This window comes from Pavona decussata, unplaced genomic scaffold (genome assembly GCF_977016875.1).
Source record: "Pavona decussata unplaced genomic scaffold, jaPavDecu1.1 SCAFFOLD_233, whole genome shotgun sequence".
Classification (NCBI taxonomy): domain Eukaryota; kingdom Metazoa; phylum Cnidaria; class Anthozoa; order Scleractinia; family Agariciidae; genus Pavona; species Pavona decussata.
This window is the reverse complement of record NW_028145638.1, coordinates 543,884-571,239: the sequence shown is the minus strand read 5'-3', so window position 1 is coordinate 571,239 and position 27,356 is coordinate 543,884. Positions and strand designations below refer to the sequence as shown.

Sequence of the window (27,356 nt, the reverse complement as noted above, 5' to 3'; positions counted from 1 at the left end):
TCTCAAGTCTTCGCTGTACGGTCGACGCATTATGGATTCTGAGCTTTTATTGAAATGTATTGGGTATTTCGCAGACTACCTTTCGGCATTGTCGAAACAGCTGTATACAAAAAAAGAGTTATCAGGAAACGTGGTGTTCGTAAACTAAAAGTGAAAACACTGCAAAAGCATCCGCTTCTAAGTGCCATCAGATCAACGATTTACAAAGCATCATTTGTTGACATTTCTTTTTATTTTCAAAATATGACTCAAGTTTAGTTTATTATAGTATTGAATTCTTTCGTTTAGTTCAATTGGCAGATCTATGGCAAGGGCCCACAGGGGTCTGGCTTGCCCCCTCTTGTTGTATTACTATTTTAAGCACAGATTGCCACTGACTGGCTGGCTGGAGGTCTGGCCAGTCATACATTAATAATTGGAGGGAAGAAAATAAAACAGAGAATTGCATTGCTCTCTCTTCTTCATAGCCCCATGAGCGACAAGAAGGGAGACCTAGGGAGCAAGGTTGCCATTAAAATTTTCCAGACACTACTGATTATAGCAACAGTTTATCTCCCCTTGCCACAAATATTTTTTAAAGTTACTTTTTTCAGGCAAAATAGCATCTTAACTAAACGCCCAGCTAGCCAGGAGGCATTGTACAGAATGCAGTTAAGGTACGCGAACACTCTTGAAATTTGTGAGAAATACCACAAAAGCAATCAGAAGTTATACTTCAAAATCATTGTACAAAACGTTGTACTGCGTATCTGGATGACTGAACAAGACAGGCAGTTAAAGATAGTGCCTTCTGATGATACAGAGGTATTTTTGCATAGTGCAGCAAAAGCAGATCTTAGCATGCTCAAGGGCTTAATTGGAATCTAAAACGAAAATTGGGGATAACCATGCTTTTTTCAGAGATAAGCAACATAATTCTAAAAAGCTTTAAAATACCGGACAATCAATCAATCAATCAATCAATCAATCAATCAATCAATCAATCAATCAATCAATCAATCAATCAATCAATCAATCAATCAATCAATCATCCTTTATTTATACACATATTATTAGACATGGAAGGAAAAAGTTATGCTTGTGGGGTCGTGTAAAGCTTTGAAGCCTAATTATCTGTGAAAAATGCATGGTTACCCCAGTTTTCTTTTTGGATTCCAAGAATCCTTGCTAAGATCTGCCTTTCTCACGTAGTCTTACACCGCACAGAAATCCGAGTTTCTACAACCAGCCCAAGATGCGCAGAACGCATGCGCAGTAACAAAGGAGGCACCATCTTTAACAGGGTTAACAGTCAGCAAGTGAGAAGACAGAGGCACAAGCAACATGACAGCAATTCTTTGTCACATTGGCAAAAGCAAGTTATTAAAATTTCTTGTCCAAGAATTATATTAGAAACATGGCCGTGACAATTTGCTAATTCACCGATGGCAGGAGTCAGCGGGCCATACAAAAAATAATGTGACCAGGGCTAGGTTGTTCGAAAGCCGATTAATGCTAATCTGCGATTAAAAGTTAATTGAGGTTTTCATCTCGCTCTTTAAGAGTGGTGTTAAATCCTAATTTCAAGCTAAAGGTGAAGAAAAGTCAACACTGAGGGCCAAAAATCTTTTGGAAGAATCTTCACCGATAAGTAATTAAACTTGAATCAAAGTTAGCTTAATCGGGTTTTGAACAACTGGGCCCACGTGTATTAACCTTTCAACCCCAGCAGTGACCAATCTCTATTTTCTCATTACAGTGTCACCAATTAATCAAACATGCAGTTCATGAGAATATAGGAAATGATCAACAAAAATGTCTGATCTAAACAAAATCTCCCAAGTAGCATCATAAGAAATACTTGAGAAGAATCAGGAGAATAAGCATTTTGATATATATTAGGGATTGAAGGGTTAAAAGTTGTTGGACTTAAAGGCTGAGAGTTTCCAAACAAAAATGACTGCATGAATTCATTAGTGGCTATAGCAACAAGAATGCATGAAAAGAGTGGTCATAAGACAGGTGTTTCAATATAATTAAAAGTCACATTTTTTATGTACTGTTACAAAGGTAAGCTAGGAATGAGACTGTTTCACAGCAAGCTTACTGTATATTATACACAAAGAATACTACATTCCCACAAATAATACTGTAGAAGGCATTACAGCAACTACAAAAGTGTGAAATCATTTTACAGTCAAATAAATGTTCCTAGAGTTTGAAAGTTCCTCTTAACTATATGTATAATCCAATGAAGACTACAAAAGGACAAGCTACTGTGCATGCTTTCATAGTCTTACAAAGGACATCAAAGCAACAGGCCAGTAAAATCCTCCCTTGTATTTTACCTAGACTGAGACGGCGCCATGGATCACAAAGATGGAATTTTGAAGTCTCTGCTCTGATGCCTTTTGTGGAGAACACAATTTTAAGGCCAATAGTGGGGCCAACCACAAAAAGCTGCATGTTCTATTAGCTATGGCTGGATGTGGAGTTCTCATTGGACTCTTCAGTGAGAAACCCAAGCCCAAATATTTATTGTCAAGAGACTTGCATTTGCACCACCCAGTAACTTGGCTTGACAAATCATGCCATCAGATCTTGAGATCACTTACTCCTCTGTCTATGTTTTGAGACCAGAGGGCTGCAGTATGGGCTTTGCCGTGTCAACTATCCATGATATATAAAAGTGTGATTCTAACTGTTAGTCCACTTCTTCTGACTCTATAAATGTTGAGTTTGAAGCTGACGTACTGCTGCTGTCACCACCCATTAAACTTTGCATCAAGTCGCCTGAAGAAAAAAGGACATTGTTTAGATAAATTCACAAAATGGGATTACTGCAGGGACACACGGACTCTTAGGCTTTTAAATTTCTGTTTACCTTTATCAGTTGCATTGTTTCGTGTAATCTGAGTTCCAAGAAAGAAGAAACCAACACTTTGCCTGGGTGCATAAACAGCTATGATGAATTTTAGTTTTTACCCTGTTTTCTTTGAATTTCCCTTAATTCTGGTATATGGCCAAGCTACAACATTTTTTTCTCCTGAGTTTGGCTGTAGTTTTGACAAAAACAAAAAATCAACCTAAAATTGAACATGGGCCCTTTATGCACCTAGCGTTTCAACTAAAGAGTGTTTTGTTTTCAGTTGTAACTATCACAGGATCACTATGTTCAGATAACAGTATTACAAAATCTGCTTTTACTCCCAGCACAGGTCATAGTTACTCATGCCTTGAGAACTCATCACAATAACTATAAGCACACCTTGGTATTACAGACAGGAAATTAACTGAAGTCCCAGTGAAGAAGAAGAATTTTTTAGTATATGTAATCAAATGGTGACGAGTGAAATAAGGAAATAATTTCATGCGCGTTTTGTTATTTCCCGAGCCTTTAGGTGAGGGAAATTATTAGAATTTTGACAAAACGCAAGTGAAATTATTTCCTAATTTCACGAGTACAGCATTTGATTACCTTTTAATATCATGGGTGACAAATTACGCTCACAATCGTGGTCAGTTCCATCTTGTTTACACACGCAGCCAAAAAAGTGCTTGATTACATGTACTTTATCCAACTGCTCAGGACAAACCGTCTCAGGGTTTTTCTCAAGGCCATTTTTATCACACTAGTTCTCAAAAACCCTCACCCACTTAATTGCGCCCTTTCGTGTATTTAGGTTTTCTGCAGGGTCTTTTAATGCCGTAACTTCTTTCATCCGTAACATCTTTAAGCCTGGATGCCATCTTGGCACTGAGATATAGGAAACGTAGCCATGGCAATTTTGTGATTTCACATGTAAAATTATAAAATTATTAAATTTCATGCCAGAATTAAGGAATAGTTTGTCACCCATGATACTATTAAAAAAAAAAAACTCCCTACACTGTAGACTCTCTCTCCGTTATGTATATACCAAACTGTGGCTATAGGGGCGCTGTATCTGTAAAAGCATTAGTTTCAGAACAGAAAACACTTCAAGTGCTCACCTATGATACCACCCATCATCCCTCTGTTTGATGGCTTTGGAGGAAGACCAAAGAAGAGCTGACCAATCTTATCCAAATACTGCAACACAGAGTGATTAATCACAGGGTAAGACCAAGAATTATGTTTCTTTCTCGCTCCAGTCACAAAAAAGCAAAATGTGTTGTTTGTTTTGGACATGCCCTAAGCTACCCAAGCTAGTTTACAGACATAGATGTTTGGTTCTATCAACAAAGTTGACAAGGTAATAGACCCTCCTGTAAAATGGCGGCCGGAAATTCAAATAAGTTAAAATTAAAAACGTATACCAGCACTAGAAAGAGCACTTTTACTTTAGCAACCCTGCAAAGTTTCAGCATATCAGGTGTAATATCAGCTGAGAAAATTTTAGTTGAAAAACTGAAAAATTTACAGACGATTGTATGACTGGGGGTATGACGTATACCCCCAGACATACAAACGTCTGTAAATTTGTCAAATTTCATCTTACATTTCCTAAGCTGATATAACACCTAATATGCCCAAACTCTGCAAGTAAAGGCGCTCTTTCCAGTGCTGGTATCAGTTTTTCATTCAGTTCAATTTTAACTCATTCAAATCTGTGGCCGCCATTTTGGAGAAGGGTCTATTTGGCTACTGTAAAGAGATTCAAGAGCTAACGTTTCGAGCATAAGCCCTTAGTCATTTCCTCTGATGTCAGTTCTTTGATATCTTTATGGTGGCTAAATTACCTATATCAACTCTGTTGATTAACCCAAACATTCACTTCCACTCCCCACCGATACATCACCACATTTTCTTTCAAAACTAATCCTCTTATTAAAACCAAATCATCCAAATTATACAACATAACAAGTCAAAAATTCCAATTGGCAGGGATAAGAACAACTTGCCTTTTATCAGGGATGGCTGAAAAGTTGAACTTGGTTCTACCATGGAACAACTCAAGATAAGGTCAGCGTAGAACTTCAACCTAGGGCCTCTGGCTGGATGCCTCGAGTCCAGTGCCCTAACATCCCTAACTGCTCAGCCACAATAGGCCATTTTACAGTTGTGTGCTTAGTGACCTGGACTGGGATGTTCGAAAGCAGATTAATGCTAATCTACGATTAAAAGTTAATTGAGGCTTTTATCTCGCTCTTGAAAAGTGGTTTTAATTTAAAGCCTAATTTCAAGCTAAAGGTAAAGAAAAGGCTAGGTCAAAACTGAGAGCAAAAAATCTTTTGGAAGAATTTTTACCGATTAAAGTTCATGTTAATCCTGGATTAGCTTAATCGGGCTTTGAACAACTGGTCCCTGGTCTTGGATTGGAAGTGAGGCTGGGGGTGACCTTGTTTTGATACAAACCTCAGTGCTTTTCATGTGTAAATGCAAACTAGTCAGCATAAGAACAGCATGATCTACATATGAAAAGCAGTGAGGTTTGTATCAAAACAAGGTCACCCCAGCCTTGCTTAGAATCCAAGACATGGTCACTAAACACACAACTGTAAAATAGGCTACCGGTATTCAATGTAAATTTCTAAAATTAGTTTAGTAGAGGTACACATTTCTAGAGATGACTGAACATTAATTTTTTTTATAGGATTAGAAATTCTCATCACACCTTACCTCTTTATATATTGGGTCTCTTTCAATGGATGGTTGATATTTTTCACACAACACTGTAAACTGACTTAGACTGCCTTTCCTGTGAACAACATGGAACCATTTCAAACTTCACAGAGTCTGGCTTAAAAATTAAGAATTACGTGGTTTTCACAGCTGAGATGACGCAAAACTTGACATAATCAGATAAATGCATAATATTTCACCAATGGAACAGCCAACTAAAATTATGGCAACACGATGTTCTTGCTGTGAAATTACCTGCAAGAACTTAAATAACACCACCACAGGAAAGTAATGTTCTATTCTGGAAAATATACAGAACCTTTTGAATGCACTTTTTAAAAATGGTTTCATCCACAGACTGAAATGTAATAGCCACCTTGTACAGCATATTGTTAAAATAAACAGCATCACAGGAAAGTACTGTTCAGTAACTTTCATATTATTAATTTATTTTTTTGTGTGTGTTTGTAGCGGTAATTAATGTATTGTAAAAGATTATGTAATGTTGTACGGTTTGTTGATTTGTCAAATAAAGTTTATTAAAAAAAAAAACTTTCATTTGAATGGTCACACTTCAGGATTTTATCCACAGACTCAAAAGTTAGCACCACTTTGTACAACAGACTAAAAGATACCTCATATAGAACAATTAACCCTACTTCAAGAAATTACTGGCACACTTGAGGATACATAATAATTGATAATTTATTATTTATATAGCACGCGAATCATAAACAGATGCTCTCGCGTGCTTTACAATAAAGATATCCTAAATAAATATAATTTAAAATTACAATGGCAAGGTCAATGGCTAAAATACAATTCTCAATAAAGGCCAAAGGCTTGTCGAAACAAATGAGTTTTCAACCTGTCCTTAAAAGATTGAACACTTTGTGCGCAGCGAACTGCGTTCGGTAAATTGTTCCAGAGCGCTGGTGCGGCTGCGGTAAAGCTACGATTGCCCAGCGTACGCAGAGTCTTGATTCTGGGCGGTTGAAGGAGGACTTCGCCGGATGACCTAAGACTATATCTAGATACTGTCTTTAGGGTGATAAGTTCGCTAAGATACGTTGGAGCGAGTCCATGGATAGCCTTATACGTAATTAACAATATCTTGAAGTCAATACGATACTTCACTGGCAACCAGTGCAACATTTTCAGTGTTGGAGAAATGTGATCGAAACGACTTACGTTACAGATAAGCCTGGCAGCAGTGTTTTGGACGCGTTGGAGTTTTTGCAGTTCAGTAGTAGTTAGGCCATATAAAACGCTATTACAGTAGTCGAGGCGGCTAGTAACAAATGCATTAACTAAAACACGTAAGTTTCATCCACAGACTCAAGGATTTGTGATGATATTCAGGACACTGACTATAAAAATAAGCGAAAAAATGGAACAACATTTCAGTGTCATCTTGGCACCATTATCAACTAAAGAATGTAACAGGAAAGATTATTTACACAGAAAATAAAGGTGTGACATAGAATACACCAAAACGTCATTCCATTTTTTCGCTTATTTTTATAGTCAACTGTATTTTCAAATAATTTTAATCTTATTAGAATTTAGGACACTGCCACATTAAAGGAACATTTAATTTAGTGTTTTTCTGTCTCAAACTTTGAAACTAATCAATGGGAGTTGATTTCCAATATTGTTTTTACACTAATGGTTAATATTTATTTTAGTTTATTAACAAAGGTACAAACCTCTCTATAACTAGTAGCAGGAACCACACAAAATTAAGAAGAGGCTTTTGGTATGGAGGTCCCAAACCAGAGAAATCTGGATGTTGGGCTGTATACTTGAAGAACACTACATTGGCTGTCATAATGTTCTGTAAACAAAGGAACCTACAAAGAAAATAATGGAATGTCAAAGAGAAAATTTTATACATTGGAGACAATGTTCAAAGCAAGGGTATCAATATTATTCAGTATAAAAGATGTACATTATAAAATTGGATAATGAAATTGAATACAACATTTCAAAAACTCATTCATAATTCACAACCCCATTGACCTATCAAATGGTCGATAAAACATCATGTGCAGTGGTTTTAAAACCCAATAAAACCTCCTCTTTATTAGTATGCGGTGTTTGATGTTTTTCTCGTATGCTAATTTCCAAGGTTCACAAAAGCATCATTGTTATGAACTCTCTTGACACACACTTTTCCAGGAATGTTTTTGAAGCAGTTCAAAAAAACTTGCAGCACGTGTTTTATCAGGTCTAAACCCACCCAGCTGCACGTCATGGTTTCAAATCCCGATAAAACACTGCTGCTTGTGTTTTAAACGTGACGTAAAATAGCACATACTGTAAGACTGCTTGCGCAACAAATAAATCTGCTTCTGCAGGAAATCCCCGGGTCGTAGCACTTTCTACCAGCATTGCAGCACATTGCTGTCCATCAGACGTAAACAAAAAGTGATACTGTGAATCACTGAAGTTTTTTTCTGTGACAAAATAAGAAACAGTAACTCATGGTTAATGGTTGGGTGTTTCTGAGGAACAATGTACATGACCAGTAAAACTGTGAATGGTAAAACAATGTTGATAATACTTTTGGAAAGTTTCTAAAACTTCTTTCCTGAAGAGAAAAATTGGGATTGAATTAGTTAGCGTGGGTGGAGACCCTCGCGTGTAGGAGAGAAAAGTTATGTATGGAGTATATGCGCAAAATGAAGGACTTAAGGACAGTGCCTACTATTGTTACTGCATATACGTTCTGCGCATCTTGAGATACTCAGGTTTCCTATGGGTGGCGCCTTCTAATACAGGGATACTTTTGCGCGGTTTAAAATTAAGCAGAGAAAGCAGAACTTAGTAAGTGCCCTTGGTATCCAAAAAGAAAATTAGGGGTAACTATACTTTTTTCAGAGATAATTAAGCTCCAATTTAGGAAAAACTACCATACATTGCTTTCTATTTTGACACTTTTTAGAAATATTGTTGCTTAAATCCGTAGTTACTCCCAATTTTCTTTGTGGATTCCAACAGCCCTTGCTAAGATCTGCTTTTCCCGCATAGTCATAGACCTCTTCATCCTCTTTTACCGACACGCACAGACAATAGCTGTCCCTATACCTTGAGGTACAAATCAGACCAACTATACTTTTATAAGAGCATTACTACCTGGAGAACTAAGCGCACTGGAGACTTTTTCACTTTTAAGCATTTGTAACAATGTGATGAATATTCCGATGCAGTGTATACAGATTTCATTTAATGTATACAGAATATATATATAGTTGACTTTATTTAGTTTTCATTGTGATATACATGTAACTCGTTAATTCAGTAAGTTACTGCAAGAGAGTTCAATAACCAGTCTATCATTACTATTATTATTATTATTATTATTATTATTAGTATTATTAGTATTATTATTATTATTATTATTATTATTATTATTATTATTATTATTAATGAGGCTCAGTTGTTATGTGACTCACTCAGCATTTTGAATTGTCAAAGCATTTCAATGGCAGGAACTTGGAAATTTGATTGGTTTTAATATCACCACCCTCCAAGAAATTAATATTATCACAATACAAGATCAACCATTCTGTCAACTTCAATAAAACAAAAGATCTTGTGTACCTTTCCAAAATCTATGAGCACATATAAGATGGAGATCAGGGTGTCCATATTTAAGCGATGGGTCTGTCTCCGTTGTCCACCTGAAAAAAAGAGGGAATTAACAACAAGATTTTTATCTTCATGTAACTATTCTCTGTGTACATTTGAATTCCTTATGGTTAACATACTAGTTTTTTCCAAAATTTGTTTAAGTGTAACCTCACTGTATTTTTGTATTGTTTCTATGTTTGAGCAAGTAAAATTGAAGAACAGCCCCCCTGCATATATGTCAGGTTACTGTCGGGGAAAGCAACAACAGGCAACTGGCAAAGTAAAATGAAGAAACAAAATAAGATCTCCTAGAGTGATTCAGAAGGAATGTCTTTCAAGTTAACCAATGTTGTACATTCATTTATTCATTATACCAACCTGTATGCTACAAGGTTGTGATAATAGACAATAGTTTTAAGGAAGTATAATGAAAGTCCACCAACAACTTCCTGACAAGTCACTTACAGTTTGCTGGCTGTTGGCCAGCTGTCAGCCAACGCTTAGAATAAGGTTTCAACTGTTAGCCTACATGTATCTGTCCGGCATCTAATGGCAATGACCGACAGTTTGCCGACAGGATTATGGGGGAGTTGTTCTTCAATTGTTCTTTGAGGAAGCAGTGATATTGCAAGGAGAAATATTATGGTGGTCACTGTTATGGCGAAAGAATTAAACAAATACTACTCCTACAACACAATCAAATCCCATTGTGTGAATCACTTCAAGAATATAGACTTAGTTGAACTTTACTGAGTCATAAAGTCAATAAATATTAAATACTCTACATCTAAATCAGGAAACATTCACTTGTTCCCAAAGAGGATAAGTAAATAATAAATATTCATATTTTTCCTTGGCAGCAGTCACTAAGAACTCTAATCAATTATTGATGATAATCAAAGGATTTATTTGAAAACTATGCTAAGTAAAAATTTGTCTGTAAATTTAAAACTGCTCAAAATAAGTTCTAGTTTGGCATTCAGATTGGTTACCATTGTTTCATATTTTTTAATTTCAAGGCTGACATTTTTCAAGAATTGCATGTACGGTAGCTTTTGACTTTTTTGCTACTTCTACTAATTTAATAAGCTATAATTTGGAAGTTACATGCTAATTCCTTGAATTAAACCTCAAGATCATAAAATGGGCATGTAGGACTATGTTTCACATATGATAATAAGTCTGTTTGCCAAATTAGAGCTAATTTAGAGCATTTTTGGACTTCACCGCCAAATTTCCACTTAGTATACATGTAGTTTTCAACCATGCACCCTTCAACTGATGATAATAATGGATACCACCACATTATGGAAAATTTAATATTTGATTTCAAGACCCTAAGATATGGAATGATATTGACTATGACATAAAGAACTTGTCTATTTCATTATTCAAAGATAGACAATTATTGAAACAGAACTTTCTCCAGAGCTACTAGTCTGCTCTCCCATTAAGATAATTCCACTGTTTATTTGCAATGTCCTTCCATCTGGTGTATATTTTAGTTTGATATTTTCTCATATTTATAAACTTTTACTTACTATTATAACATACTAAATGCTGACTCAAACAACACAAGAAATTTATGACTTTAATAATAATAATCATCATCATCATCATTATCATCATCAGGGGTTCAAATGGAGACTGGGCAAGAGGTTTTAAATTTTCATTTAATCAGAAATTGGAGTCCATCACAAGAAAGATCACAATAACATTAGTCAGTTGACCAAGTTTGTGGTTCTGTTTTTAGATTAAACCATGTAGAAGGCTTTCAAAAATCGGAAAAATTAGAGACTTTGTATGGATTTGGGGGACGCCATCTGAGAATTATTATTAGAGACATATGGAAATTGGGCAACCTTTGGCAGGTCACAGCCTGGTTACTACGCAATGAAACATAACCAAACTTGGTAAACTTTCAAATTCTAATGCGATCTTTCTGGCGATGGGGTTCATTTCTTCATATGACCAATTTGAACAAAGAGTAAACTAGGGCCCAGTCAACTTCAGAATGTACATAAATGAAAATGCTTTCACTTACTTTATTGCCCCTCTCATGAATTCATATCTGTCTAATGAGCCAGGTTCATAGAGTTCAAATACACTTCTAATTTTATCAAGGGCATCATCTCCAACAGGGATCTTTGCTGCCTGGAAACACTCTAACATCAACATTGCCAGATCATTACCACTGCCCTCCTACAGAACAGGAAAATGACAATAAAATAAAGTAATCAGATAAATGGAGACAATCGCTATTAAGTCTCAAATCACCAAAAGACGCAGTTTTCCAGCAAGACATACATTACAATTAATAAGTAATCCTTCAGTAATTCAGCAATTCTCTCCTTAAGACATTCCATAATTTTCAACTAATGGTGAAAAAATTCACTTCATAAATATTTAAACACCAAGCCCTAAATAAACACTGGGTTGGATTAAATGCCAGCTCTAAAAGGCCGGGTTTGAAATAATCACCCCTGGCATTTAATAGAGAAAATACAGCATGTATCTAACTAGCCAGTAACCTGACCATTGCTGGATTAGTTCTACTAGAAGCAGTTCTCATGATTAAATATGTTACCTGTTTGTGTTTAAGGAATAAACAAGCTCCATTGTGCACCATCTCTATAGCATCTTCATAGAGTTTCTGAGACATATACCTAGAAATAAAAAATAGCTACATGTATAGTTTGTAAACAAATACAAAATAAATCAATTTGAAATAAGTTATTGACATTAATTAAATAGTTAAATTAATATCAAATTACTGCCTACTGAATCTTTGTTAATATTTATCATAAATGCATTCAACTGAACTCAAGCCTCCTTTAATTTGAATTTCAAACAGCCATTTCACTACCCTGATGTTTTCCACAATAATATTGCATTTACTGTATCCTGTCAATTTTCTTTCATTTTCCATACTTATGATTATGCAGACTATTTTTGTGACCCTAGATAATTAACAATTATTCTACGAGCGCGCGTTGGATATGAGATGATAGATAGCCAACGAGGCGCCGAGTTGGCTATAATCATCTCATATCCAACAAGCGTGAGAGGAATAATTGTATTAAAAACAATCAGGAAATATTGCTAGATCTTCTTGATTTCGCCGTTTTGCAAGATAAACCGGAAGACCCTACTTCTCTGGCATGGTATAGTGGCCCATATACCATGGCCGCTAAACCAATCAAATCCCTGGAATTACATTATACAATGATTCAGTTTTTAATAATCATGGTTAGACCGAATCATAAGTCATGTAAAAAGCAAACAAAGTAATAAAGAGAGATATCTGGCCATGGAGGGGTTATGGTATTGACTATCCCTTCACGTGAGAAGCCATTGTGGCAAATGCCCTATTTTTAGGCCTGGGATAAATGTCAAAATTCACAAGACAAACTCAGCAAAGGTTTGTAACTGCCAGAAAACGAATTGTCATTGTTTTAAGTTTGCCTGTTTCATGTCATGGGTTTTGTACTCTGATCATTTTGTACAGTAAAACCTTATAATACAGTGGAACCCTGTTAATACGACCACCTTCAGGCTGTCAAAATGTGGTCTTAATAACAGCGTGGTCGGATTAACAAGGTTGTAAAACTAAGGAAATGACTGGAATTTCAATTCGTTCGGGGCACAAAAAAGTGGTTGTAATAACGTGGTCGTATTAACGAGGTGGTCGTAAGGCAGGGATCTACTGTACCCAAGGAGCAATATAATGTTTCCTGAAGACTAAAGTTTCCTTCAGTCATGGCTACTGTTTTCATTGGCGATTTGCTCTTCTTCACATTTAATTGCAAAGACATTTTGTTTGGCATAAGTTTTCCTTTGTGTAACTGGATGCCAAAATTATCACCAATCACGCATTTGCATGTGTACTCAATCATCCCATTCTATAAGTAACTTTAAACTATCAAAAACAAAACAAAAGGTTTGATGTCAAAGAAATCATATGTCACCTCTGATTCACAGACAGTTTTTCCCCAGCAGGTGAAAGACCCAAAAAAGTTATGTTCTCACAGGCTACCCCATTTTATTTATTCACAAGCTATCTCATTTTATCTATGTGGCCCCAGCTGTTCAAAGGGCAGATAACATAAACTTTATCCAGTGGATAAATCATTATCCAGAAGATAAAATGTACTCCAACTAATACATTTTATCAGCTGGATAGTGACTTATCCACTGGATTAAGTTATCTGCTCTTTGAAAGCCTAAGGCCTGTTTCAGTCAATCCCAATACAGTCTGATGAATTTGGTTGTATCAAATGTCGAATTTATCATGAATTTAATTCACTCGGTTCAGTTTGTCTTATGTTAAGTTAGACTTTTGACTCAGGCCTTAGTTACATCTTACACACATTTACAGATTTCTTCATTTGAATCTAATTATGAAAGTGGAATGTTGCAAACGTAAGCATCTATTTTATGACCTTCATTTGTTCGCAAGATATTAAATTTTGATGTGAATGGTGTGTCTGTTAGGAATAACTCTATGTCCAGAAAAAAGGAAGAAACAGCAGCTCCTTTAAAGAACACACAAGCAGCTAAAAAAAATAAAAACTATAAAGGAATTTACCTTTAGAAAGCGAAAAACTTTTACACACGATATAAAAATATTCGCGACACAGACCAAGTCTTACGTACACTTTTTGGCTCGATTTGTCTTCTAGCAATAAGATATGACATCACAAAATGAAACAAACCTAAAGTACAGCGTCTTAATAAGCTGATGAGCCTCGTAGTATTCTCCGTCTTCTATTGACTTGTTTAATTTCTGAAGCAAACGTTGTGTTCCGGCTCCACTCTTGACTTTGAAGGTAGCCATCTTTAATTTTTTGGAGTGCCCATAATGCGTAGCAGGCATATAGTGGATGCATATATGCCATTCTCACATGAAGTATCTTCCGCGTTGCAAGCTCTATAAGTAAGGAACGCCTGGTAGAAAATTGCTTTCCTCGACTGTTTTGGTGAGTTGAAATGTGTACAAAGACTTTATGTTCTTTAGACACAGGTTATTACGCGGATACTGTCGAATGGTGCCCTGTGGAAGGCTTTGAAAGCTATCTTGTCTGTGGAACGTATCAGTTACTCGAGAAAAAGGGCCGAGATGACGAATGTGCGCCTGACGTGCGAGTTGGCAATGTGCAGTTGTATTATCTCGATGAAATGCTTGGAAGGTTTGAAAACAATGCATTCTGATTTTGTCGCTTTCAATTCATTGCGTTCTTCGCAATACTCCAGTCAGCCCTAAATAACTCTAAAGATAGCCCCACTAGGCCACTACCTCCCATTCTTCATGTCTCTTGGGAAAAAAAACCCGGATTCTGGCCTGGAAAGAATACTCGTTGTTATTGAAAACTGGATCATTGTATAATGCAATTCCATGGATTTGATTGGCTAAGTGGCCATGGTATTTGAGCCATTTAATAGGCCACTTTACAGTTGTTTGCTTAGTGACCTGGCCTTGATTGGAAACGAGGCTGGGGGTGACCTTGTCTTGATATAAACCTCACTACTTTTCATGTGTAAATGCAAACTAGTTTGCATAAGAACAGCATGATCTACATATGAAAAGCGGTGAGGTTTGTATCAAAACAAGGTCACCCCCAGCCTCGCTTCCAATCCAAGGCCAGGTCACTTAACACACAACTGTAAAATGGCCTATTATACCATGCCCGAGAAATAGATCATCAAATTGTCTTCTGACTGATCTGGCAAAGGGAAATCAGGAAGACCTAGCAATATTTCTTGACTGTTTTAATAAAACAATTATTCCACTCGCGCTTGTTGGATATGAGATGATAGTAGCCAACTCAGTACTACACAACTCGTTGGCTATCTATCATCTCATATTCAATGCGCACTCGTGTCAATTAGTCTGTGAGCAGTCATTTTTTTCCCTTCCAATCACAAGTGCAAAGTGACGGTAAAAGTTATAATGTGTCTCTGCCGGGTTCTGACATTTAACATTCCAGGGACTAACGACCAAGGCTAGCAACCTCTATTAATATTTTATTTTGCATATCCTCAGGAAATCTGAGCCTCTAGAAAACAAACCCGTGCCCCATTCATGGGTCTAACATTAAATTCACATTGTTCAAATACCTGAGGGTATCCTTATTTTTTCAGGTTTTTCACAAACAGTCTGCTTGTGTAGATAAGTGCGAGAATCTTTTCTTCTATTAATCTTTCATCCGCAGTGCATATACATGTGGATGTTACACATGTTACACATATATTCATATTCATTCATCCTTCACGGGTATATTGTGAACTCAGAACATGACCAGCTCCCAGTTGGCAGCCGAGTTTAATCTACGCAAGCAGACTGTTTGCATAAAAACCTGAAAAAGTTCAGGCTTGAACAGAATTTCAACCCATGACCTCTGCGATGCCGATGCAGTGCTCTACCAACTGAGCAATCAACTGAGTTGATTGCTCAGTTGGTAGAGCACTGCATCGGCATCGCAGAGGTCATGGGTTGAAATTCTGTTCAAGCCTGAACTTTTTCAGGTTTTTATGCAAACAGTCTGCTTGCGTAGATTAAACTCGGAGAATCTTTCCTTCTAGTTAATGCTTATTATCCTTACTTTGAATTCTTGACGAAATAAAATTTGGAGAAAATCTAACAAATCCTCTGAGAAAGCACAAGTACTAATGATTCATTACCTGATGTTTCAATTTGCCATCTTCAGGTTGGAGAAACTACAGAGTTTTGAGACAGGAGGAGTTTTAGATACCAAATGGTAAGTTATTCTGCTCAGCTGAGATGTCTTTTGCGTCAAAATCATTGCAGTTTGCAGCTTTTAGTTAATTGCTACTCAAGCAGCTGAGCTAACAAATTAGCAGCTCATCATGGTTAATTAGTAAGGCTACCGTACAAGATTCATCACACAAGAAAAGTATAAGCTATATAAACATGGTCAGTCATTTATGGTCAGTACTGATAAGTTTGGGCCCTGGTCTCCTACTTTTGGAATTAGTGCTATTGTTGTGTTTGACGTTAGGAGAACGCATACTATTCATGTTGCTTCTTTCTGGATGCTGTGTGATTTCAGGGTTTGGGTGCCATCTTGGACTGGCTGACCACTCGCCTCGATTTCATGCAAGAGCTAAGTGAAGTCCCGCAGGTTGACTCGCTTTGGTCTGGATGCCATGAGATCGAATGCACTTTACTAATCCATGATTATTACTAGTATATTTGTTGGTTTGTCCCAGGTCATCAACTTCGTTAAATGGTTGCCCTGTTCTTGGTGGTGTTACTTCAGATGGAGAATTGAAGATTTTTGTCCTTAAAGAAAAGGTATGTTATCTTAAAGTAACCTTTACCAAAATACATAACAAGTGGTCCCCCATCACTTTTAGAGGAAGAATTAACCCTTGAGGCCCGATCATATAATACAGGCCCCCAGTTGCTTATCCACTAGATAAGTCGCTATCCAGCGGAGCACATACATGTACTCCAACCAGTGCTTTTGGCAAGTTTTCCACACAATCCCATTCTTAAATTGATATATCCTTCTACTCTATTCACAAACTATAGGAGTTCGTGAAAATCTTGCACACATTTTATCTGCCAGATAGCGAACTATCCAGTGGATAAAATTATCCGCCCTTTGCCAGGTCATGAGAGTTACCGGTAAACAAAAATCATCACCAAAACTAGAATGCCTCAACATTTCAACACATTCTCCCAACTAATACTATAACAAGTTTATGCAGACCAATGACTATGAGAAGAATGTGCATATAAACATCGGGGGGAGGGGGGTAAAGATTAAAGGAGATTTCTGTTTGTGAGACTGACTTGATACATATTTTGTCATTAATGTTGTAGAAATTAGTTGAAAGTACAAGTTACATTACCAGTCCTGAAAAGCTATGTTTATCAATGGATTGGTCATCAAAAGATGGAAACAGGTGTGGCTGTCATGTGTACATTGTTCATAACAATTATTGTTTCTGTTTAACTATTTATTTTTTTTATTAAAATGTTTTATGTAGTGCCAAAATCCAAAAGTTCTACTAAGGTGCTTTTATTAGTGAATGCGTATATTTTGACTGATTATCATTCCCCACTAAGGCGTTCATCAAAATCTTCCATCTTCATGTGATACCATAAATATTTCAAACAGACAGGTTGCAACAGGTTTCATCATGGCTGCTGTTATTAGGCAGCATTATTTTATCTCATTTCTTGCTGTACAGCTTTACACTAAGAGAAATGTTTGTTTGTTTCTCTCTTTTAGTCTAGTCGCAGTCAGCGACTCAGCAGGCCAAATCAGTTTATGTCAATTTCATGAAGGTACCTGTAATCTTTGCCAAATTTTGCAATGGACAGGACACAAGTATGAGGCTTGGATCACAGCATTCAATGCTTGGAATTCTGCCATTGTATATTCAGGTTATCAGCCTAATTACAAAAGAATAAAATGCCTGGCACATTCTGTGATTTTTCTGTACATCAAGTGGGGTTTAAATTTGTTTTGGCTTTCAAAATTTTCAAACCAGTTAAATTTTTCTATACTGTCCCTTGTCTCAGATCCTTTACAATAACCTGGAACAAAGAAAAAAATAAAAATTAAACTAGTTTGTACAAGTTTATGAATATGCAGACTGAAGTTGCAATTAGGTCTTTACCTTGAGGTCATCATTGCGGCTGAATGTCCAAATCAAAGGGAAATTTATTCATTATCAACTGATGTTCTAAAACTAAGCATAAAATTATACCTCTTACTAACCGAGCTCGAGGTCTGTACTGTAAGTTATGGACCAAGTGTTTTTTTCATTGTTTTATGGCCCAAGCGCGAAGCTTGACATGCATGCTCACCAATAGACAGCTGTACCTCTGTATTATTTGTTATCAGAAAGTCATCATATTCTGATGTTTTAATATTATTTAATTAAAATGTAAAAATGTTCATATTATATCAGGAGGAGATGATTGCCTTCTGCGAGGATGGGATACAAGAACAGACTGCCAGAAGCCCACATTCACAAGTAAAAGGTATGTGATGTAAAGAAATGAAACAATGAGGATCAATGCATGTGAAGAAATTTCTTGATGATGACAATATTTTTGTTTTACTACAGTAATCTTACATGTGTTGTGGTTAGTCTAGTGGTTTACTAATTACTGGCACTTTATATTTTTCTGTTTGATGTAATAGCAGTTCATATTATTTTGGTTATGCGAATGCTAACCAAATGAACTAAATCATATAGTGTTTTACGTTTTTTTTTAATGGATAATTTGTGTAATATCAAGATTCAGATATCAAAAAAATTATCTTTTTATCTTTTTGTAAGTAATACATTGTGATACATTAGTTTTATCAGTAACCTGTGACCATTTCTGTTTGAATTAGACCTGTTTATACCCACTGTTTGTTGAAAGACTCTTAATTTCATGTTTATTATGTATATTTTTTATGTTGCAGACATGACATGGGTGTTAGCAGTGTTCAGTGTAATCTTTGTCATGAGCACATCATGGCCACTGGCAGGTGAGAAAGCTGGTCCTGTGTATGTGTGTTGGCATCCTACAGAATAGCCTGATTACATATGGCTGGAGGAATTGTTTGTTAAAATGAATCCCAGGTTAAAATGATTTCAACCTAGCTTGATTTGTATTTTCCTTTGTTTCAGATGTAAATTACCCAAACTTAACAAAGGAAAATACAGATCAACCTAGGTTGAAATCATTTTAACCTGGATTCATTTTAACCTACAACATTAACACCAAGGCATCAAACCACAAAATGAGTCATGAGGAAAATGGAGAGAGACGCTCCTGTTTTTGTGGCTCTGCTGCTGAAACTTTGCATTTACGATATAAATAAAATACATAATAAAATAATAAATGTGAATGTCAGTGGCTTCCACAGAGTGGCTCTTTCATCCACTGTCTCCAGGTCAAATTGGAATTTGGAAATGTTGGTTTTTGTGGAAGGAGGAAAACCAGAGTACCCGGAGAAAAACCCTCGGAGCAGGGACGAGAACCAACAACAAACTCAACCCACATATGACATGAACACTGGGAATCAAACTTGGGCCACACTGGTGGAGGGTGAGTGCTCACACCACTGTGCCATCCCTGCTCCTTTTTTCATAGTTATGATTAAACTAGATAGTTTACTATATTATATATGCTTTGTTGTGGTGATAGATTTCAATTCCTGTTTGTTATCCACTGGACAGCTATGACGAGAACATTCTCATCTGGGACACCAGAACCATGAAGCAACCATTGTGTACATCACACCCTGGGGGAGGGGTGTGGCGCATCAAATGGCACCCACTTCATGGCAACACAATGTTGACAGCCTGCATGTATGAGGGCTTCCACATCCTCAATTTCACTAATACCAATGGTAAAAATATGATCATAGTATTTTAAAATGTTTGCTTAAAAATGTAGTTAATGTCACTGTTCCCGAGGAACGTAGCGCAACAGTGATATGCACTAAGGTATACGCGAAATACTTAACAAACAAAGATAACGACTCAAGATGGCGTTATTGAGGGGAACACTGCCTTGCGGTAGGTTAGTCAATGCGACTTCCGGTTTGCGTGACAAAAATAACCTCACTTATCTCCCCAGCACTACGAGCTGAATGGTAGACAGCACGTGCTGGATCGGACAAGAGTATTGGTTAGCAGGCGATAAACAAAAGCAAAGACGCGAACAAGCTTGGGGAAAGTCGCTGCGCAGACTTAACCGCACCACGCGGGAGTGACCCTAGTTTATTAAAGCAAGGAACGCAAACAACCCATCCGCAAATGGGAGGGTGGGAGGGAAAAAACGTTTGACAAATTGAGAGCAAATACTGAGTACACTGCACAACAGAACTGCAAATTGAACCTTGAACAGTTTGCTTGGGCTTTTATAGCTAGACAGTGTCTGCTTACTTAGCCAGTAGTTTAAGCTGTACTATACAGCAGCTTGGCTTTACACGTGTACTTAACAAGTTATGAATGAGGCCTTAATACTTTCGGCCAATGCAAGTAAATGTTACAATAAGCTAAGGACAACAAAGCCATAATGTTGTGAGCTGAGCTACAACGAAACTATTGATTTTGCTGACCTTGGAAGCATGACTACACAGTAGCTCTATTGAAAACCACGCGCCATCAATGGCTTACTGAGAACGAGTAACGCACGCGAGTCACGTTCCATTAACAATATTTTACTGATCTGTCCGTAAAATCTAATTTAATGTCACTGTTCCCGAGGAACGTAGCGCAACAGTGATATGCACTAAGGTATACGCGAAATACTTAACAAACAAAGATAACGACTCAAGATGGCGTTATTGAGGGGAACACTGCCTTGCGGTAGGTTAGTCAATGCGACTTCCGGTTTGCGTGACAAAAATAACCTCACTTATCTCCCCAGCACTACGAGCTGAATGGTAGACAGCACGTGCTGGATCGGACAAGAGTATTGGTTAGCAGGCGATAAACAAAAGCAAAGACGCGAACAAGCTTGGGGAAAGTCGCTGCGCAGACTTAACCGCCACAGATGCATGCAAGGCAATGCATCCCCCCAAGCAAAGGAAAAAGAAATAAGTTCAATTAGGAGCAAAACAACCCGAAACGGTCGCCATCTTGGGAGCAACTGAGTGCAAGACGGACTGCGGAGTTCTGATGTAAAGCTGGTAACAGTCGGAAGACCAGCGTCCAAGCACTTTTATAAGCCAGTCTGGCAAGCCAGCAGCGGCGGCAACCGATGCCGCCCCGATACGAAAGCTATGACCCTTAAGGCATTGGTAGGGAAGACCCGCAAACCTTGCGCTGTCTTGCAGCAGGTGGGAAACAACGCCCCGGGTAAGATAGCGTCCCGATTGGAAGTAGAAAAGTGGTCCTGTTTGTGGCCTTGCTAAGAGAAAATAATCCCGCATAGCCATGACTGCACAGATTGTAGAAGAGCTGCGAGCTACAGTGAGGGACTGCCCGTGCCTAAAGACGTCGGTTTTGGACGATTTTAGTTGAACTGTCATATACTGCGGACATGCCAGATTGGGCTGAAAGGTTACACAATCCGTTGAAAGGTCAAAATGAGGCCTAAACTTACGTACACCTAAGTAGGTAAACTCGCTACAGCGAAGAAAGGCAAAAAACGCTAAAGTAAAAGCTGCCCAAACCATAGAAAAATCCCGGGGACTTAACCACGCCTGCAAGACGGGGCGAATTGATGAAAGCATGCGGGGGGTCACCGGCTGGCGACGGATTTTCTTCTCACCCTGAAAACGGAGAATACCCCTTAAAACCTTACGCAAAAGAAGCTTACCCTTAAGAGGGTCATTATACCCGGCGGTAATGTGGAGATTGCGAACCGCAGCTAAGTAAAGTTTTATGGTGCTATGGCGGACTGACCTAGCGAGATAGGATGCGAAATAAACAAGTGTCCCTTCAGAGGCGGGAAGCACGTGCCCGGTTGGACTTATAAGACGGTTCATTAGACAAAAATTTAAGAAACGCTTTTCCCCGCAGCTGTAGGTTCTGTTTGTGCTCTTGGCAAGGCCCCAGCTGGCGTAGGTCAGGACCTCGTCCCTCAAAGGGTCATTAATGAAGGCGGGATGGTACAAGGACTCCTGTCGGCGGTGGGGGCGAGGGCCTTGAAACGCTGCATCTGAAAGCGGGAGAGCGCGTCAGCAATCTCATTTGAGACCCCTGGGACATGGCGAGCACGCACCAAAAAATTGTGTTTCATGGAAATGAGAACTAAGAACCTGACCAAATCCATGATACGGGGTGCCTTGGAATGCCCAGAATTGATAATAGATACCACCGATTCATTGTCGCACCAAAACTGAAGGCGTTTGCCCACGAAAAAGGGGTGCCATATAGCACAGGCGACGACAATAGGGAACAACTCTTGCCACTCGATACTTATGCCCTGCCCCTTGTTTAAACGCAGGTGGGGTGGCCAGCGGCCCTGAAACCACTTTCCCTGGAAAAAACCGCCAAAACCTATTGTGCTGGCTGCGTCGGTGTAGAGCTCCAGGGCCGGGGATGGGGTAGTGGAAGACTCCAGAAAAAAGGAACGTCCGTTCCATTTCGTTAGGAAAACCTTCCACATATCGAGGTCCTTGAAAAACTCCCTATTAAGCCTGATGTGATGGAAACGACTAGGGACCCCCCTAGTCAGATTGATCGCGCGCTGAAGGAAAGTCCTGCCCGGGACCACCACCTTACACGCAAACTGGAGGGTACCAATGAGTGATTGAAGCTCCACTAGGCGCACGGAACGGCGTTTTTGGAAGGAGGATAGGAGCTCGTTTATCCGGGTGAGTTTGTCCTGGGGCAGGCGGGCCTCCATGCGTACGCTGTCTAAGACAATTCCCATGAATTCAATTACCTGGGAGGGTCCTATGGTTTTAGACGCCACCACAGGGGCCTTAAGTGACATGAAAACCCGTAGTAGGGTACTAAAGCTAGAAAGGCAGGACAGTTGTGACTGTTCCGCAATAAAGAAGTCATCTAGGATATGAATAACATGCTGGAGACCGTAGTTGTTCTTAAGTATCCATTCAAGCCCGTCGGAAAGTTGATTAAAGAGGAATGGCGCACTGCGGAGACCAAAGGGAAGGAACATGTCGACGTAGTACTGGGATTGCAGAAGATACCCAGCAAGCTCCAGTCGTGGGGGTGAATTGGTATCAAGCGAAAAGCCGATTTGAGGTCGGTCTTGGCCATGAAGGCACCCCTCCCCAGGGACTGAAGGATACTGATGGCGTCGTCGACCCGAACATAGCTCAGGGAAAAGGGGTCCTTCGGGATATAGTCATTGATGCTAGTCCCTTGGGGATAGGAGAGGTGGTAGATTGTGCGCCATTCATTTGAGTGCTTTTTGGGGACTACACCCACAGGGTGGCATTGAAAGTTAGGCAGGGGCGGTGAGGGGTAGGGGCCCGCAACCCTGCCAAGGGTAACCTCTTTACGCAAATTCGAGGTAACTACGTCAGGGTGCTGGGCAGCAGAGATTAGATTAGGGGAAACCCGGTGTGCGCGAGGGCCAGAATAACCAATGTGTGCGCCCTCCCTAAGCATGCGAAGCAGATTAGAAACAAAAGTTTTATCAGGGTGATTAGCTAATTCTAACTCTAAGCGGTAAATGTCAATGGGTGAGGATACTTGTGGCGTCACATGGCGTCGTAGCTGCTCCACTTTACTTTTTGCCGCGCTCACTGGATGAAGAGGATTTGGAGGCACCGGGGCTGGTGGACGACGGCTGTTGACAGGCTGGGGCAGCGTGGCTACTGGAATAGCAGCGGCGGCACACGTGCGGGTAGTTGCAGTTGCGGCGGCGACAGCCGGAGGACTTGTTAAAGTCAAAGCAGACAGTCTGGGCTCGGCGAGGTTTTCGCGGAGTATTTTGTCCTCCAAATGGCGGTCCACTGGCCTTGTCAGACCCAAAGGCGAGGCCATGCCAGGAGCACGGGAACGTTGGTCGAGTGGAGGCGAAACGTGGCCATTTTCGGGCGCGCGGAAGGCCACCAAAGCGTTGCTCACGGACTCAGTGACGATCGCTTCGATGGCGGTTCGCTGGGCCGGACTGAAGGACTGTTGTGCAGGAGTAACAGGTTCTGGGTCGTCCTGCCCGAACATATCTTCAATCGAACAGGATGAGGCGTTGTCCGATAGGGCGCTGTCCCCTTGTTCTGGGACGTGTTCAGGAGTCTCTACGCTTCGTTCTGGACGGTCGGGAATTTGCCCGGCGCTCCGGCGACTTGCAGCAATGCGAGGCGCTCTTCGCTGGCGAGATTTGCCTGTCTTTCCCCGCGCTGTTAGATTCCGAGTACGGACAGAACCGGTGGTCCCTGACAAGGCTGTCTTGAGACGGGCGAGGAGCTGTCCTTTAGAGCCAGTTATTGGGAGGTTCAGGGCTTGAAGGCGAAGCTGCAGGACCTCGCTTGAAAGGACTGAAAGATCTTCGCGTTGGGCAGATGAGCGATTGGTGGTCGAAGCAACGCGAGGACGAACCATGGTAAAAAACGTTTGACAAATTGAGAGCAAATACTGAGTACACTGCACAACAGAACTGCAAATTGAACCTTGAACAGTTTGCTTGGGCTTTTATAGCTAGACAGTGTCTGCTTACTTAGCCAGTAGTTTAAGCTGTACTATACAGCAGCTTGGCTTTACACGTGTACTTAACAAGTTATGAATGAGGCCTTAATACTTTCGGCCAATGCAAGTAAATGTTACAATAAGCTAAGGACAACAAAGCCATAATGTTGTGAGCTGAGCTACAACGAAACTATTGATTTTGCTGACCTTGGAAGCATGACTACACAGTAGCTCTATTGAAAACCACGCGCCATCAATGGCTTACTGAGAACGAGTAACGCACGCGAGTCACGTTCCATTAACAATATTTTACTGATCTGTCCGTAAAATCTAATTATTACTCATTTTCGGGCAGACTCACTTCTACACAAAGAAAACAGATTCTCTGGGTAACTAGCTGGGTAATTAACTGAGTAATAAGCTCACCTTTTTGGCATTTTTTATGACATAGTTGCCCCTTCCAAAATGAAAGAAGTTAGTTTGTCAGTGTTAAGTTTTAAGTGGACATTTTGCCAAAGAGATTTTCTTTCTAGCTAAATGCGAATTTCTGAGGTGATTAGGGTCATTCAACACCACTTGAAGCCCCTATTTAATTTTTAACTTTTGTCCAGAATTAGTTGATTTAAAGCAGGATTGATTCTAAAGTAACAACAAGTAATGCCTTTTCAAGAACAATGTACTAGGTTCCTGTAAATTCCATTATTCCGTAAATACTTTGACTGCATCAGTTCAAGCTCTACCTCATGCAGCACTAGAGTCACTTTAAAAAAAACACACACAAACACTTTAACTAGCTTTTGAGTCAAGAACAGCATTGATTGATAATGTATTTAAGTCGGTTGTGCTCTCAGCCATTCAATTATCCAATGACAATCATCCAATGACAATGATAAACGGATAAATAGGTATATTGATTGCCTTAAACCATGGCCTAATAAGCGGCCCTTAATTTCCATTATTAGAAATGATCTTTGTTCAATTTTTAATTCTGGATCAACAGAAGTTCAATCCTTTGGAACAATGTGATAAACAAACATAATGGCTTGGCAAACAGGACTAGATACAGCGACCTTAGGTGGAAGCTTAAATCTTAAGCCATTTACAATGATTTTAACTTCAAGGTGACTGATCTCCATCCACTTGTAGTATTAGATTTGAAGAATTCGTTTACATTTGATTTTATTGACATAGTAGATTTCCTATTTTTTTAGTTTTGTAGACGTTTAGTTTTTAGCACAAATAACCAACGAGCTTTTTTAGCTTTAATATTCATCGTTTTATAATAAAGGTTATCTATCTAGGTTATCTATCAATTGGCCTCGGAATAATAACATTCCGTACCATAAATTATGGTTTATTTCTGTTTGACCTTAGGAGACCGATGCTTAAAGAAATCAGTGTCGTATAACGAGCAAGCGTCTTTAGCTTACGGTGCAGATTGGTGCAGGAAGAAAAGTCTGGCATCTGCAGAATTACGTGAACAACCAACTCAACAATCGGAAGAAAATGATGAATTGGAAGATTCTCAAGCTTATGACTTCAATACAGATCTTGTTGCAACATGTTCATTCTATGATCATGCCTTAAATTTATGGCAAGTTAAATTATAGCAATATTTTTTTATTTATTTAATGTAAAAAAAAATGTAAATTTAATTTGTTTACCAACAGAGCACCAAAGAACTCTCTAGGAACTCGTTCAAAGATGTCCCTGCTTTCCAGGTCGAATTGGAATAAAAATTTGTAAATGTTCCTTCGTGGCTACGACAGACTTCGACAAAATGAAAAGCTCCGAAACCTGTCAAGATACCTTGAAATGGAATCCCGAGAAATCTTAAAAAGTCATTCAGTGAAACTTCGCCGCTTATGTGCCGTATTTCATTGGACAAACGTTGTTTTTTTTTTACTTTTCACTTAAATTTAATCGCTCGCATTCTGCGTGAATGTTCTCTCTAAAATATACCTTTTATGTCTTAAAATTTTATTTCCTAGTTCTCATTACCAACAAATAAAAACGTAATTTACTGTTAAGTGTGTTTTGTGATTTTATTTCTTAAAATCCATTATTCGAAAAATTATACACATTAATCTCTGATCTTCCATTTCGCTTTCCCGAAGCGAAACGCATAGCACCCATATACACTTATAGCGTGAAGTTAGGAAAGTGGCCATTTTTTCCTTTTTCTATCGTTTTATCGTTTTAAATCTATTACGTGTCTGTCGACTTCGGGGATGGTGTTGTTGGCTGGGCGGAAGGGGTTGTTACTTGGGTCTCTTTACGGTAATTGGTTCACTGTTGGAAGATCTCACAATTCTAGAGTTGCTTGCTTTTGAGTTGGCTTACGTGAAACTTAGTTGGGAACGCAATTGAACAACAGTCAGGGCCCAGTAGTTCAAAGCCCGATTAAGCTAATCCTGGGTTTACGTGATCTTTGATTTGAGTATATTTGCTAATCCGTAAGGATTCGTCCAAAAGATTTGTGTCCATTAGCTTTGCCTTAGACTTTTCTTTACCATCAGCTAAAAATGAGCCTTTAAAATCATTTTAAATGAGCGAGATGAAAACCTCGGTTAACTTTTAATCGTGGATTAGCGTTAATCGGCTTTCGAACAACCCGGCCCAGATTTTTTTATTTTATTTTACTTATTTTTTACAAAAGAACATAGTAACTGAAGGAGATGGTACTTCCCATTTACAATATCACGTATGCGTGACTTTTTTTTGTTTTTTGTTAGGAGGCTGGAAACGGAATTTTTTGACCTTCCGTTCGAACGAGCAAACGTGGGTAGTTCAGAGGTACCCCAAAAATTCCGGATGGAATTCGCGGAAATTTTGAGTGCTTATCATTTGCAAGAAAACCCAATTGGAAGCACACATTGAATAATGGTAACGTTTTTCTCAAAACAGCACACCAACCGAAAGACATGGTGCTTTCATACTGGAAACAAGAAATGTGAAATAATGTTATGGAATTTTCCGACCTTAAAAGAGTAATTCTGCCTAGGTACGGAGGCACAACTTACTGGTCTTATTATTGATTTCCGAGAGT

At 38.8% G+C, this 27,356-nt stretch overlaps 3 protein-coding genes across 3 annotated transcripts; 1 reads left to right on the top strand and 2 right to left on the bottom strand.

Annotated features, from left to right (window-relative positions):
• Window positions 1-213: 213 nt before the first annotated feature.
• LOC146458218 (Golgi to ER traffic protein 4 homolog) lies at window positions 214-14,089 on the bottom strand. The gene is made up of 9 exons (XM_085090993.1): window positions 13,936-14,089; window positions 11,808-11,886; window positions 11,265-11,422; window positions 9,191-9,270; window positions 7,905-8,043; window positions 7,294-7,437; window positions 5,582-5,660; window positions 3,973-4,051; window positions 214-2,772 (listed from the first exon to the last, which is right to left on the bottom strand). The coding sequence occupies exons 1-9, from the start codon at window positions 14,055-14,057 to the stop codon at window positions 2,684-2,686; spliced, it is 969 nt and encodes a 322-aa protein (XP_084947119.1). The 5' UTR covers window positions 14,058-14,089; the 3' UTR covers window positions 214-2,683.
• A 52-nt stretch (window positions 14,090-14,141) lies between these two features.
• On the top strand, window positions 14,142-26,333 carry LOC146458216 (diphthine methyltransferase-like). Its single transcript, XM_085090992.1, has 9 exons — window positions 14,142-14,409; window positions 15,928-15,978; window positions 16,451-16,535; window positions 17,070-17,152; window positions 17,482-17,636; window positions 18,167-18,239; window positions 18,673-18,738; window positions 19,433-19,605; window positions 25,682-26,333. Exons 1-9 carry the CDS (start codon window positions 14,210-14,212, stop codon window positions 25,915-25,917), a joined length of 1,122 nt encoding a protein of 373 aa, XP_084947118.1. The 5' UTR covers window positions 14,142-14,209; the 3' UTR covers window positions 25,918-26,333.
• LOC146458217 (uncharacterized) lies at window positions 19,745-24,223 on the bottom strand. The gene is made up of 2 exons (XM_085090618.1): window positions 22,864-24,223; window positions 19,745-21,866 (listed from the first exon to the last, which is right to left on the bottom strand). The coding sequence occupies exons 1-2, from the start codon at window positions 24,221-24,223 to the stop codon at window positions 20,806-20,808; spliced, it is 2,421 nt and encodes an 806-aa protein (XP_084946744.1). The 3' UTR covers window positions 19,745-20,805.
• Window positions 26,334-27,356: the final 1,023 nt, after the last annotated feature.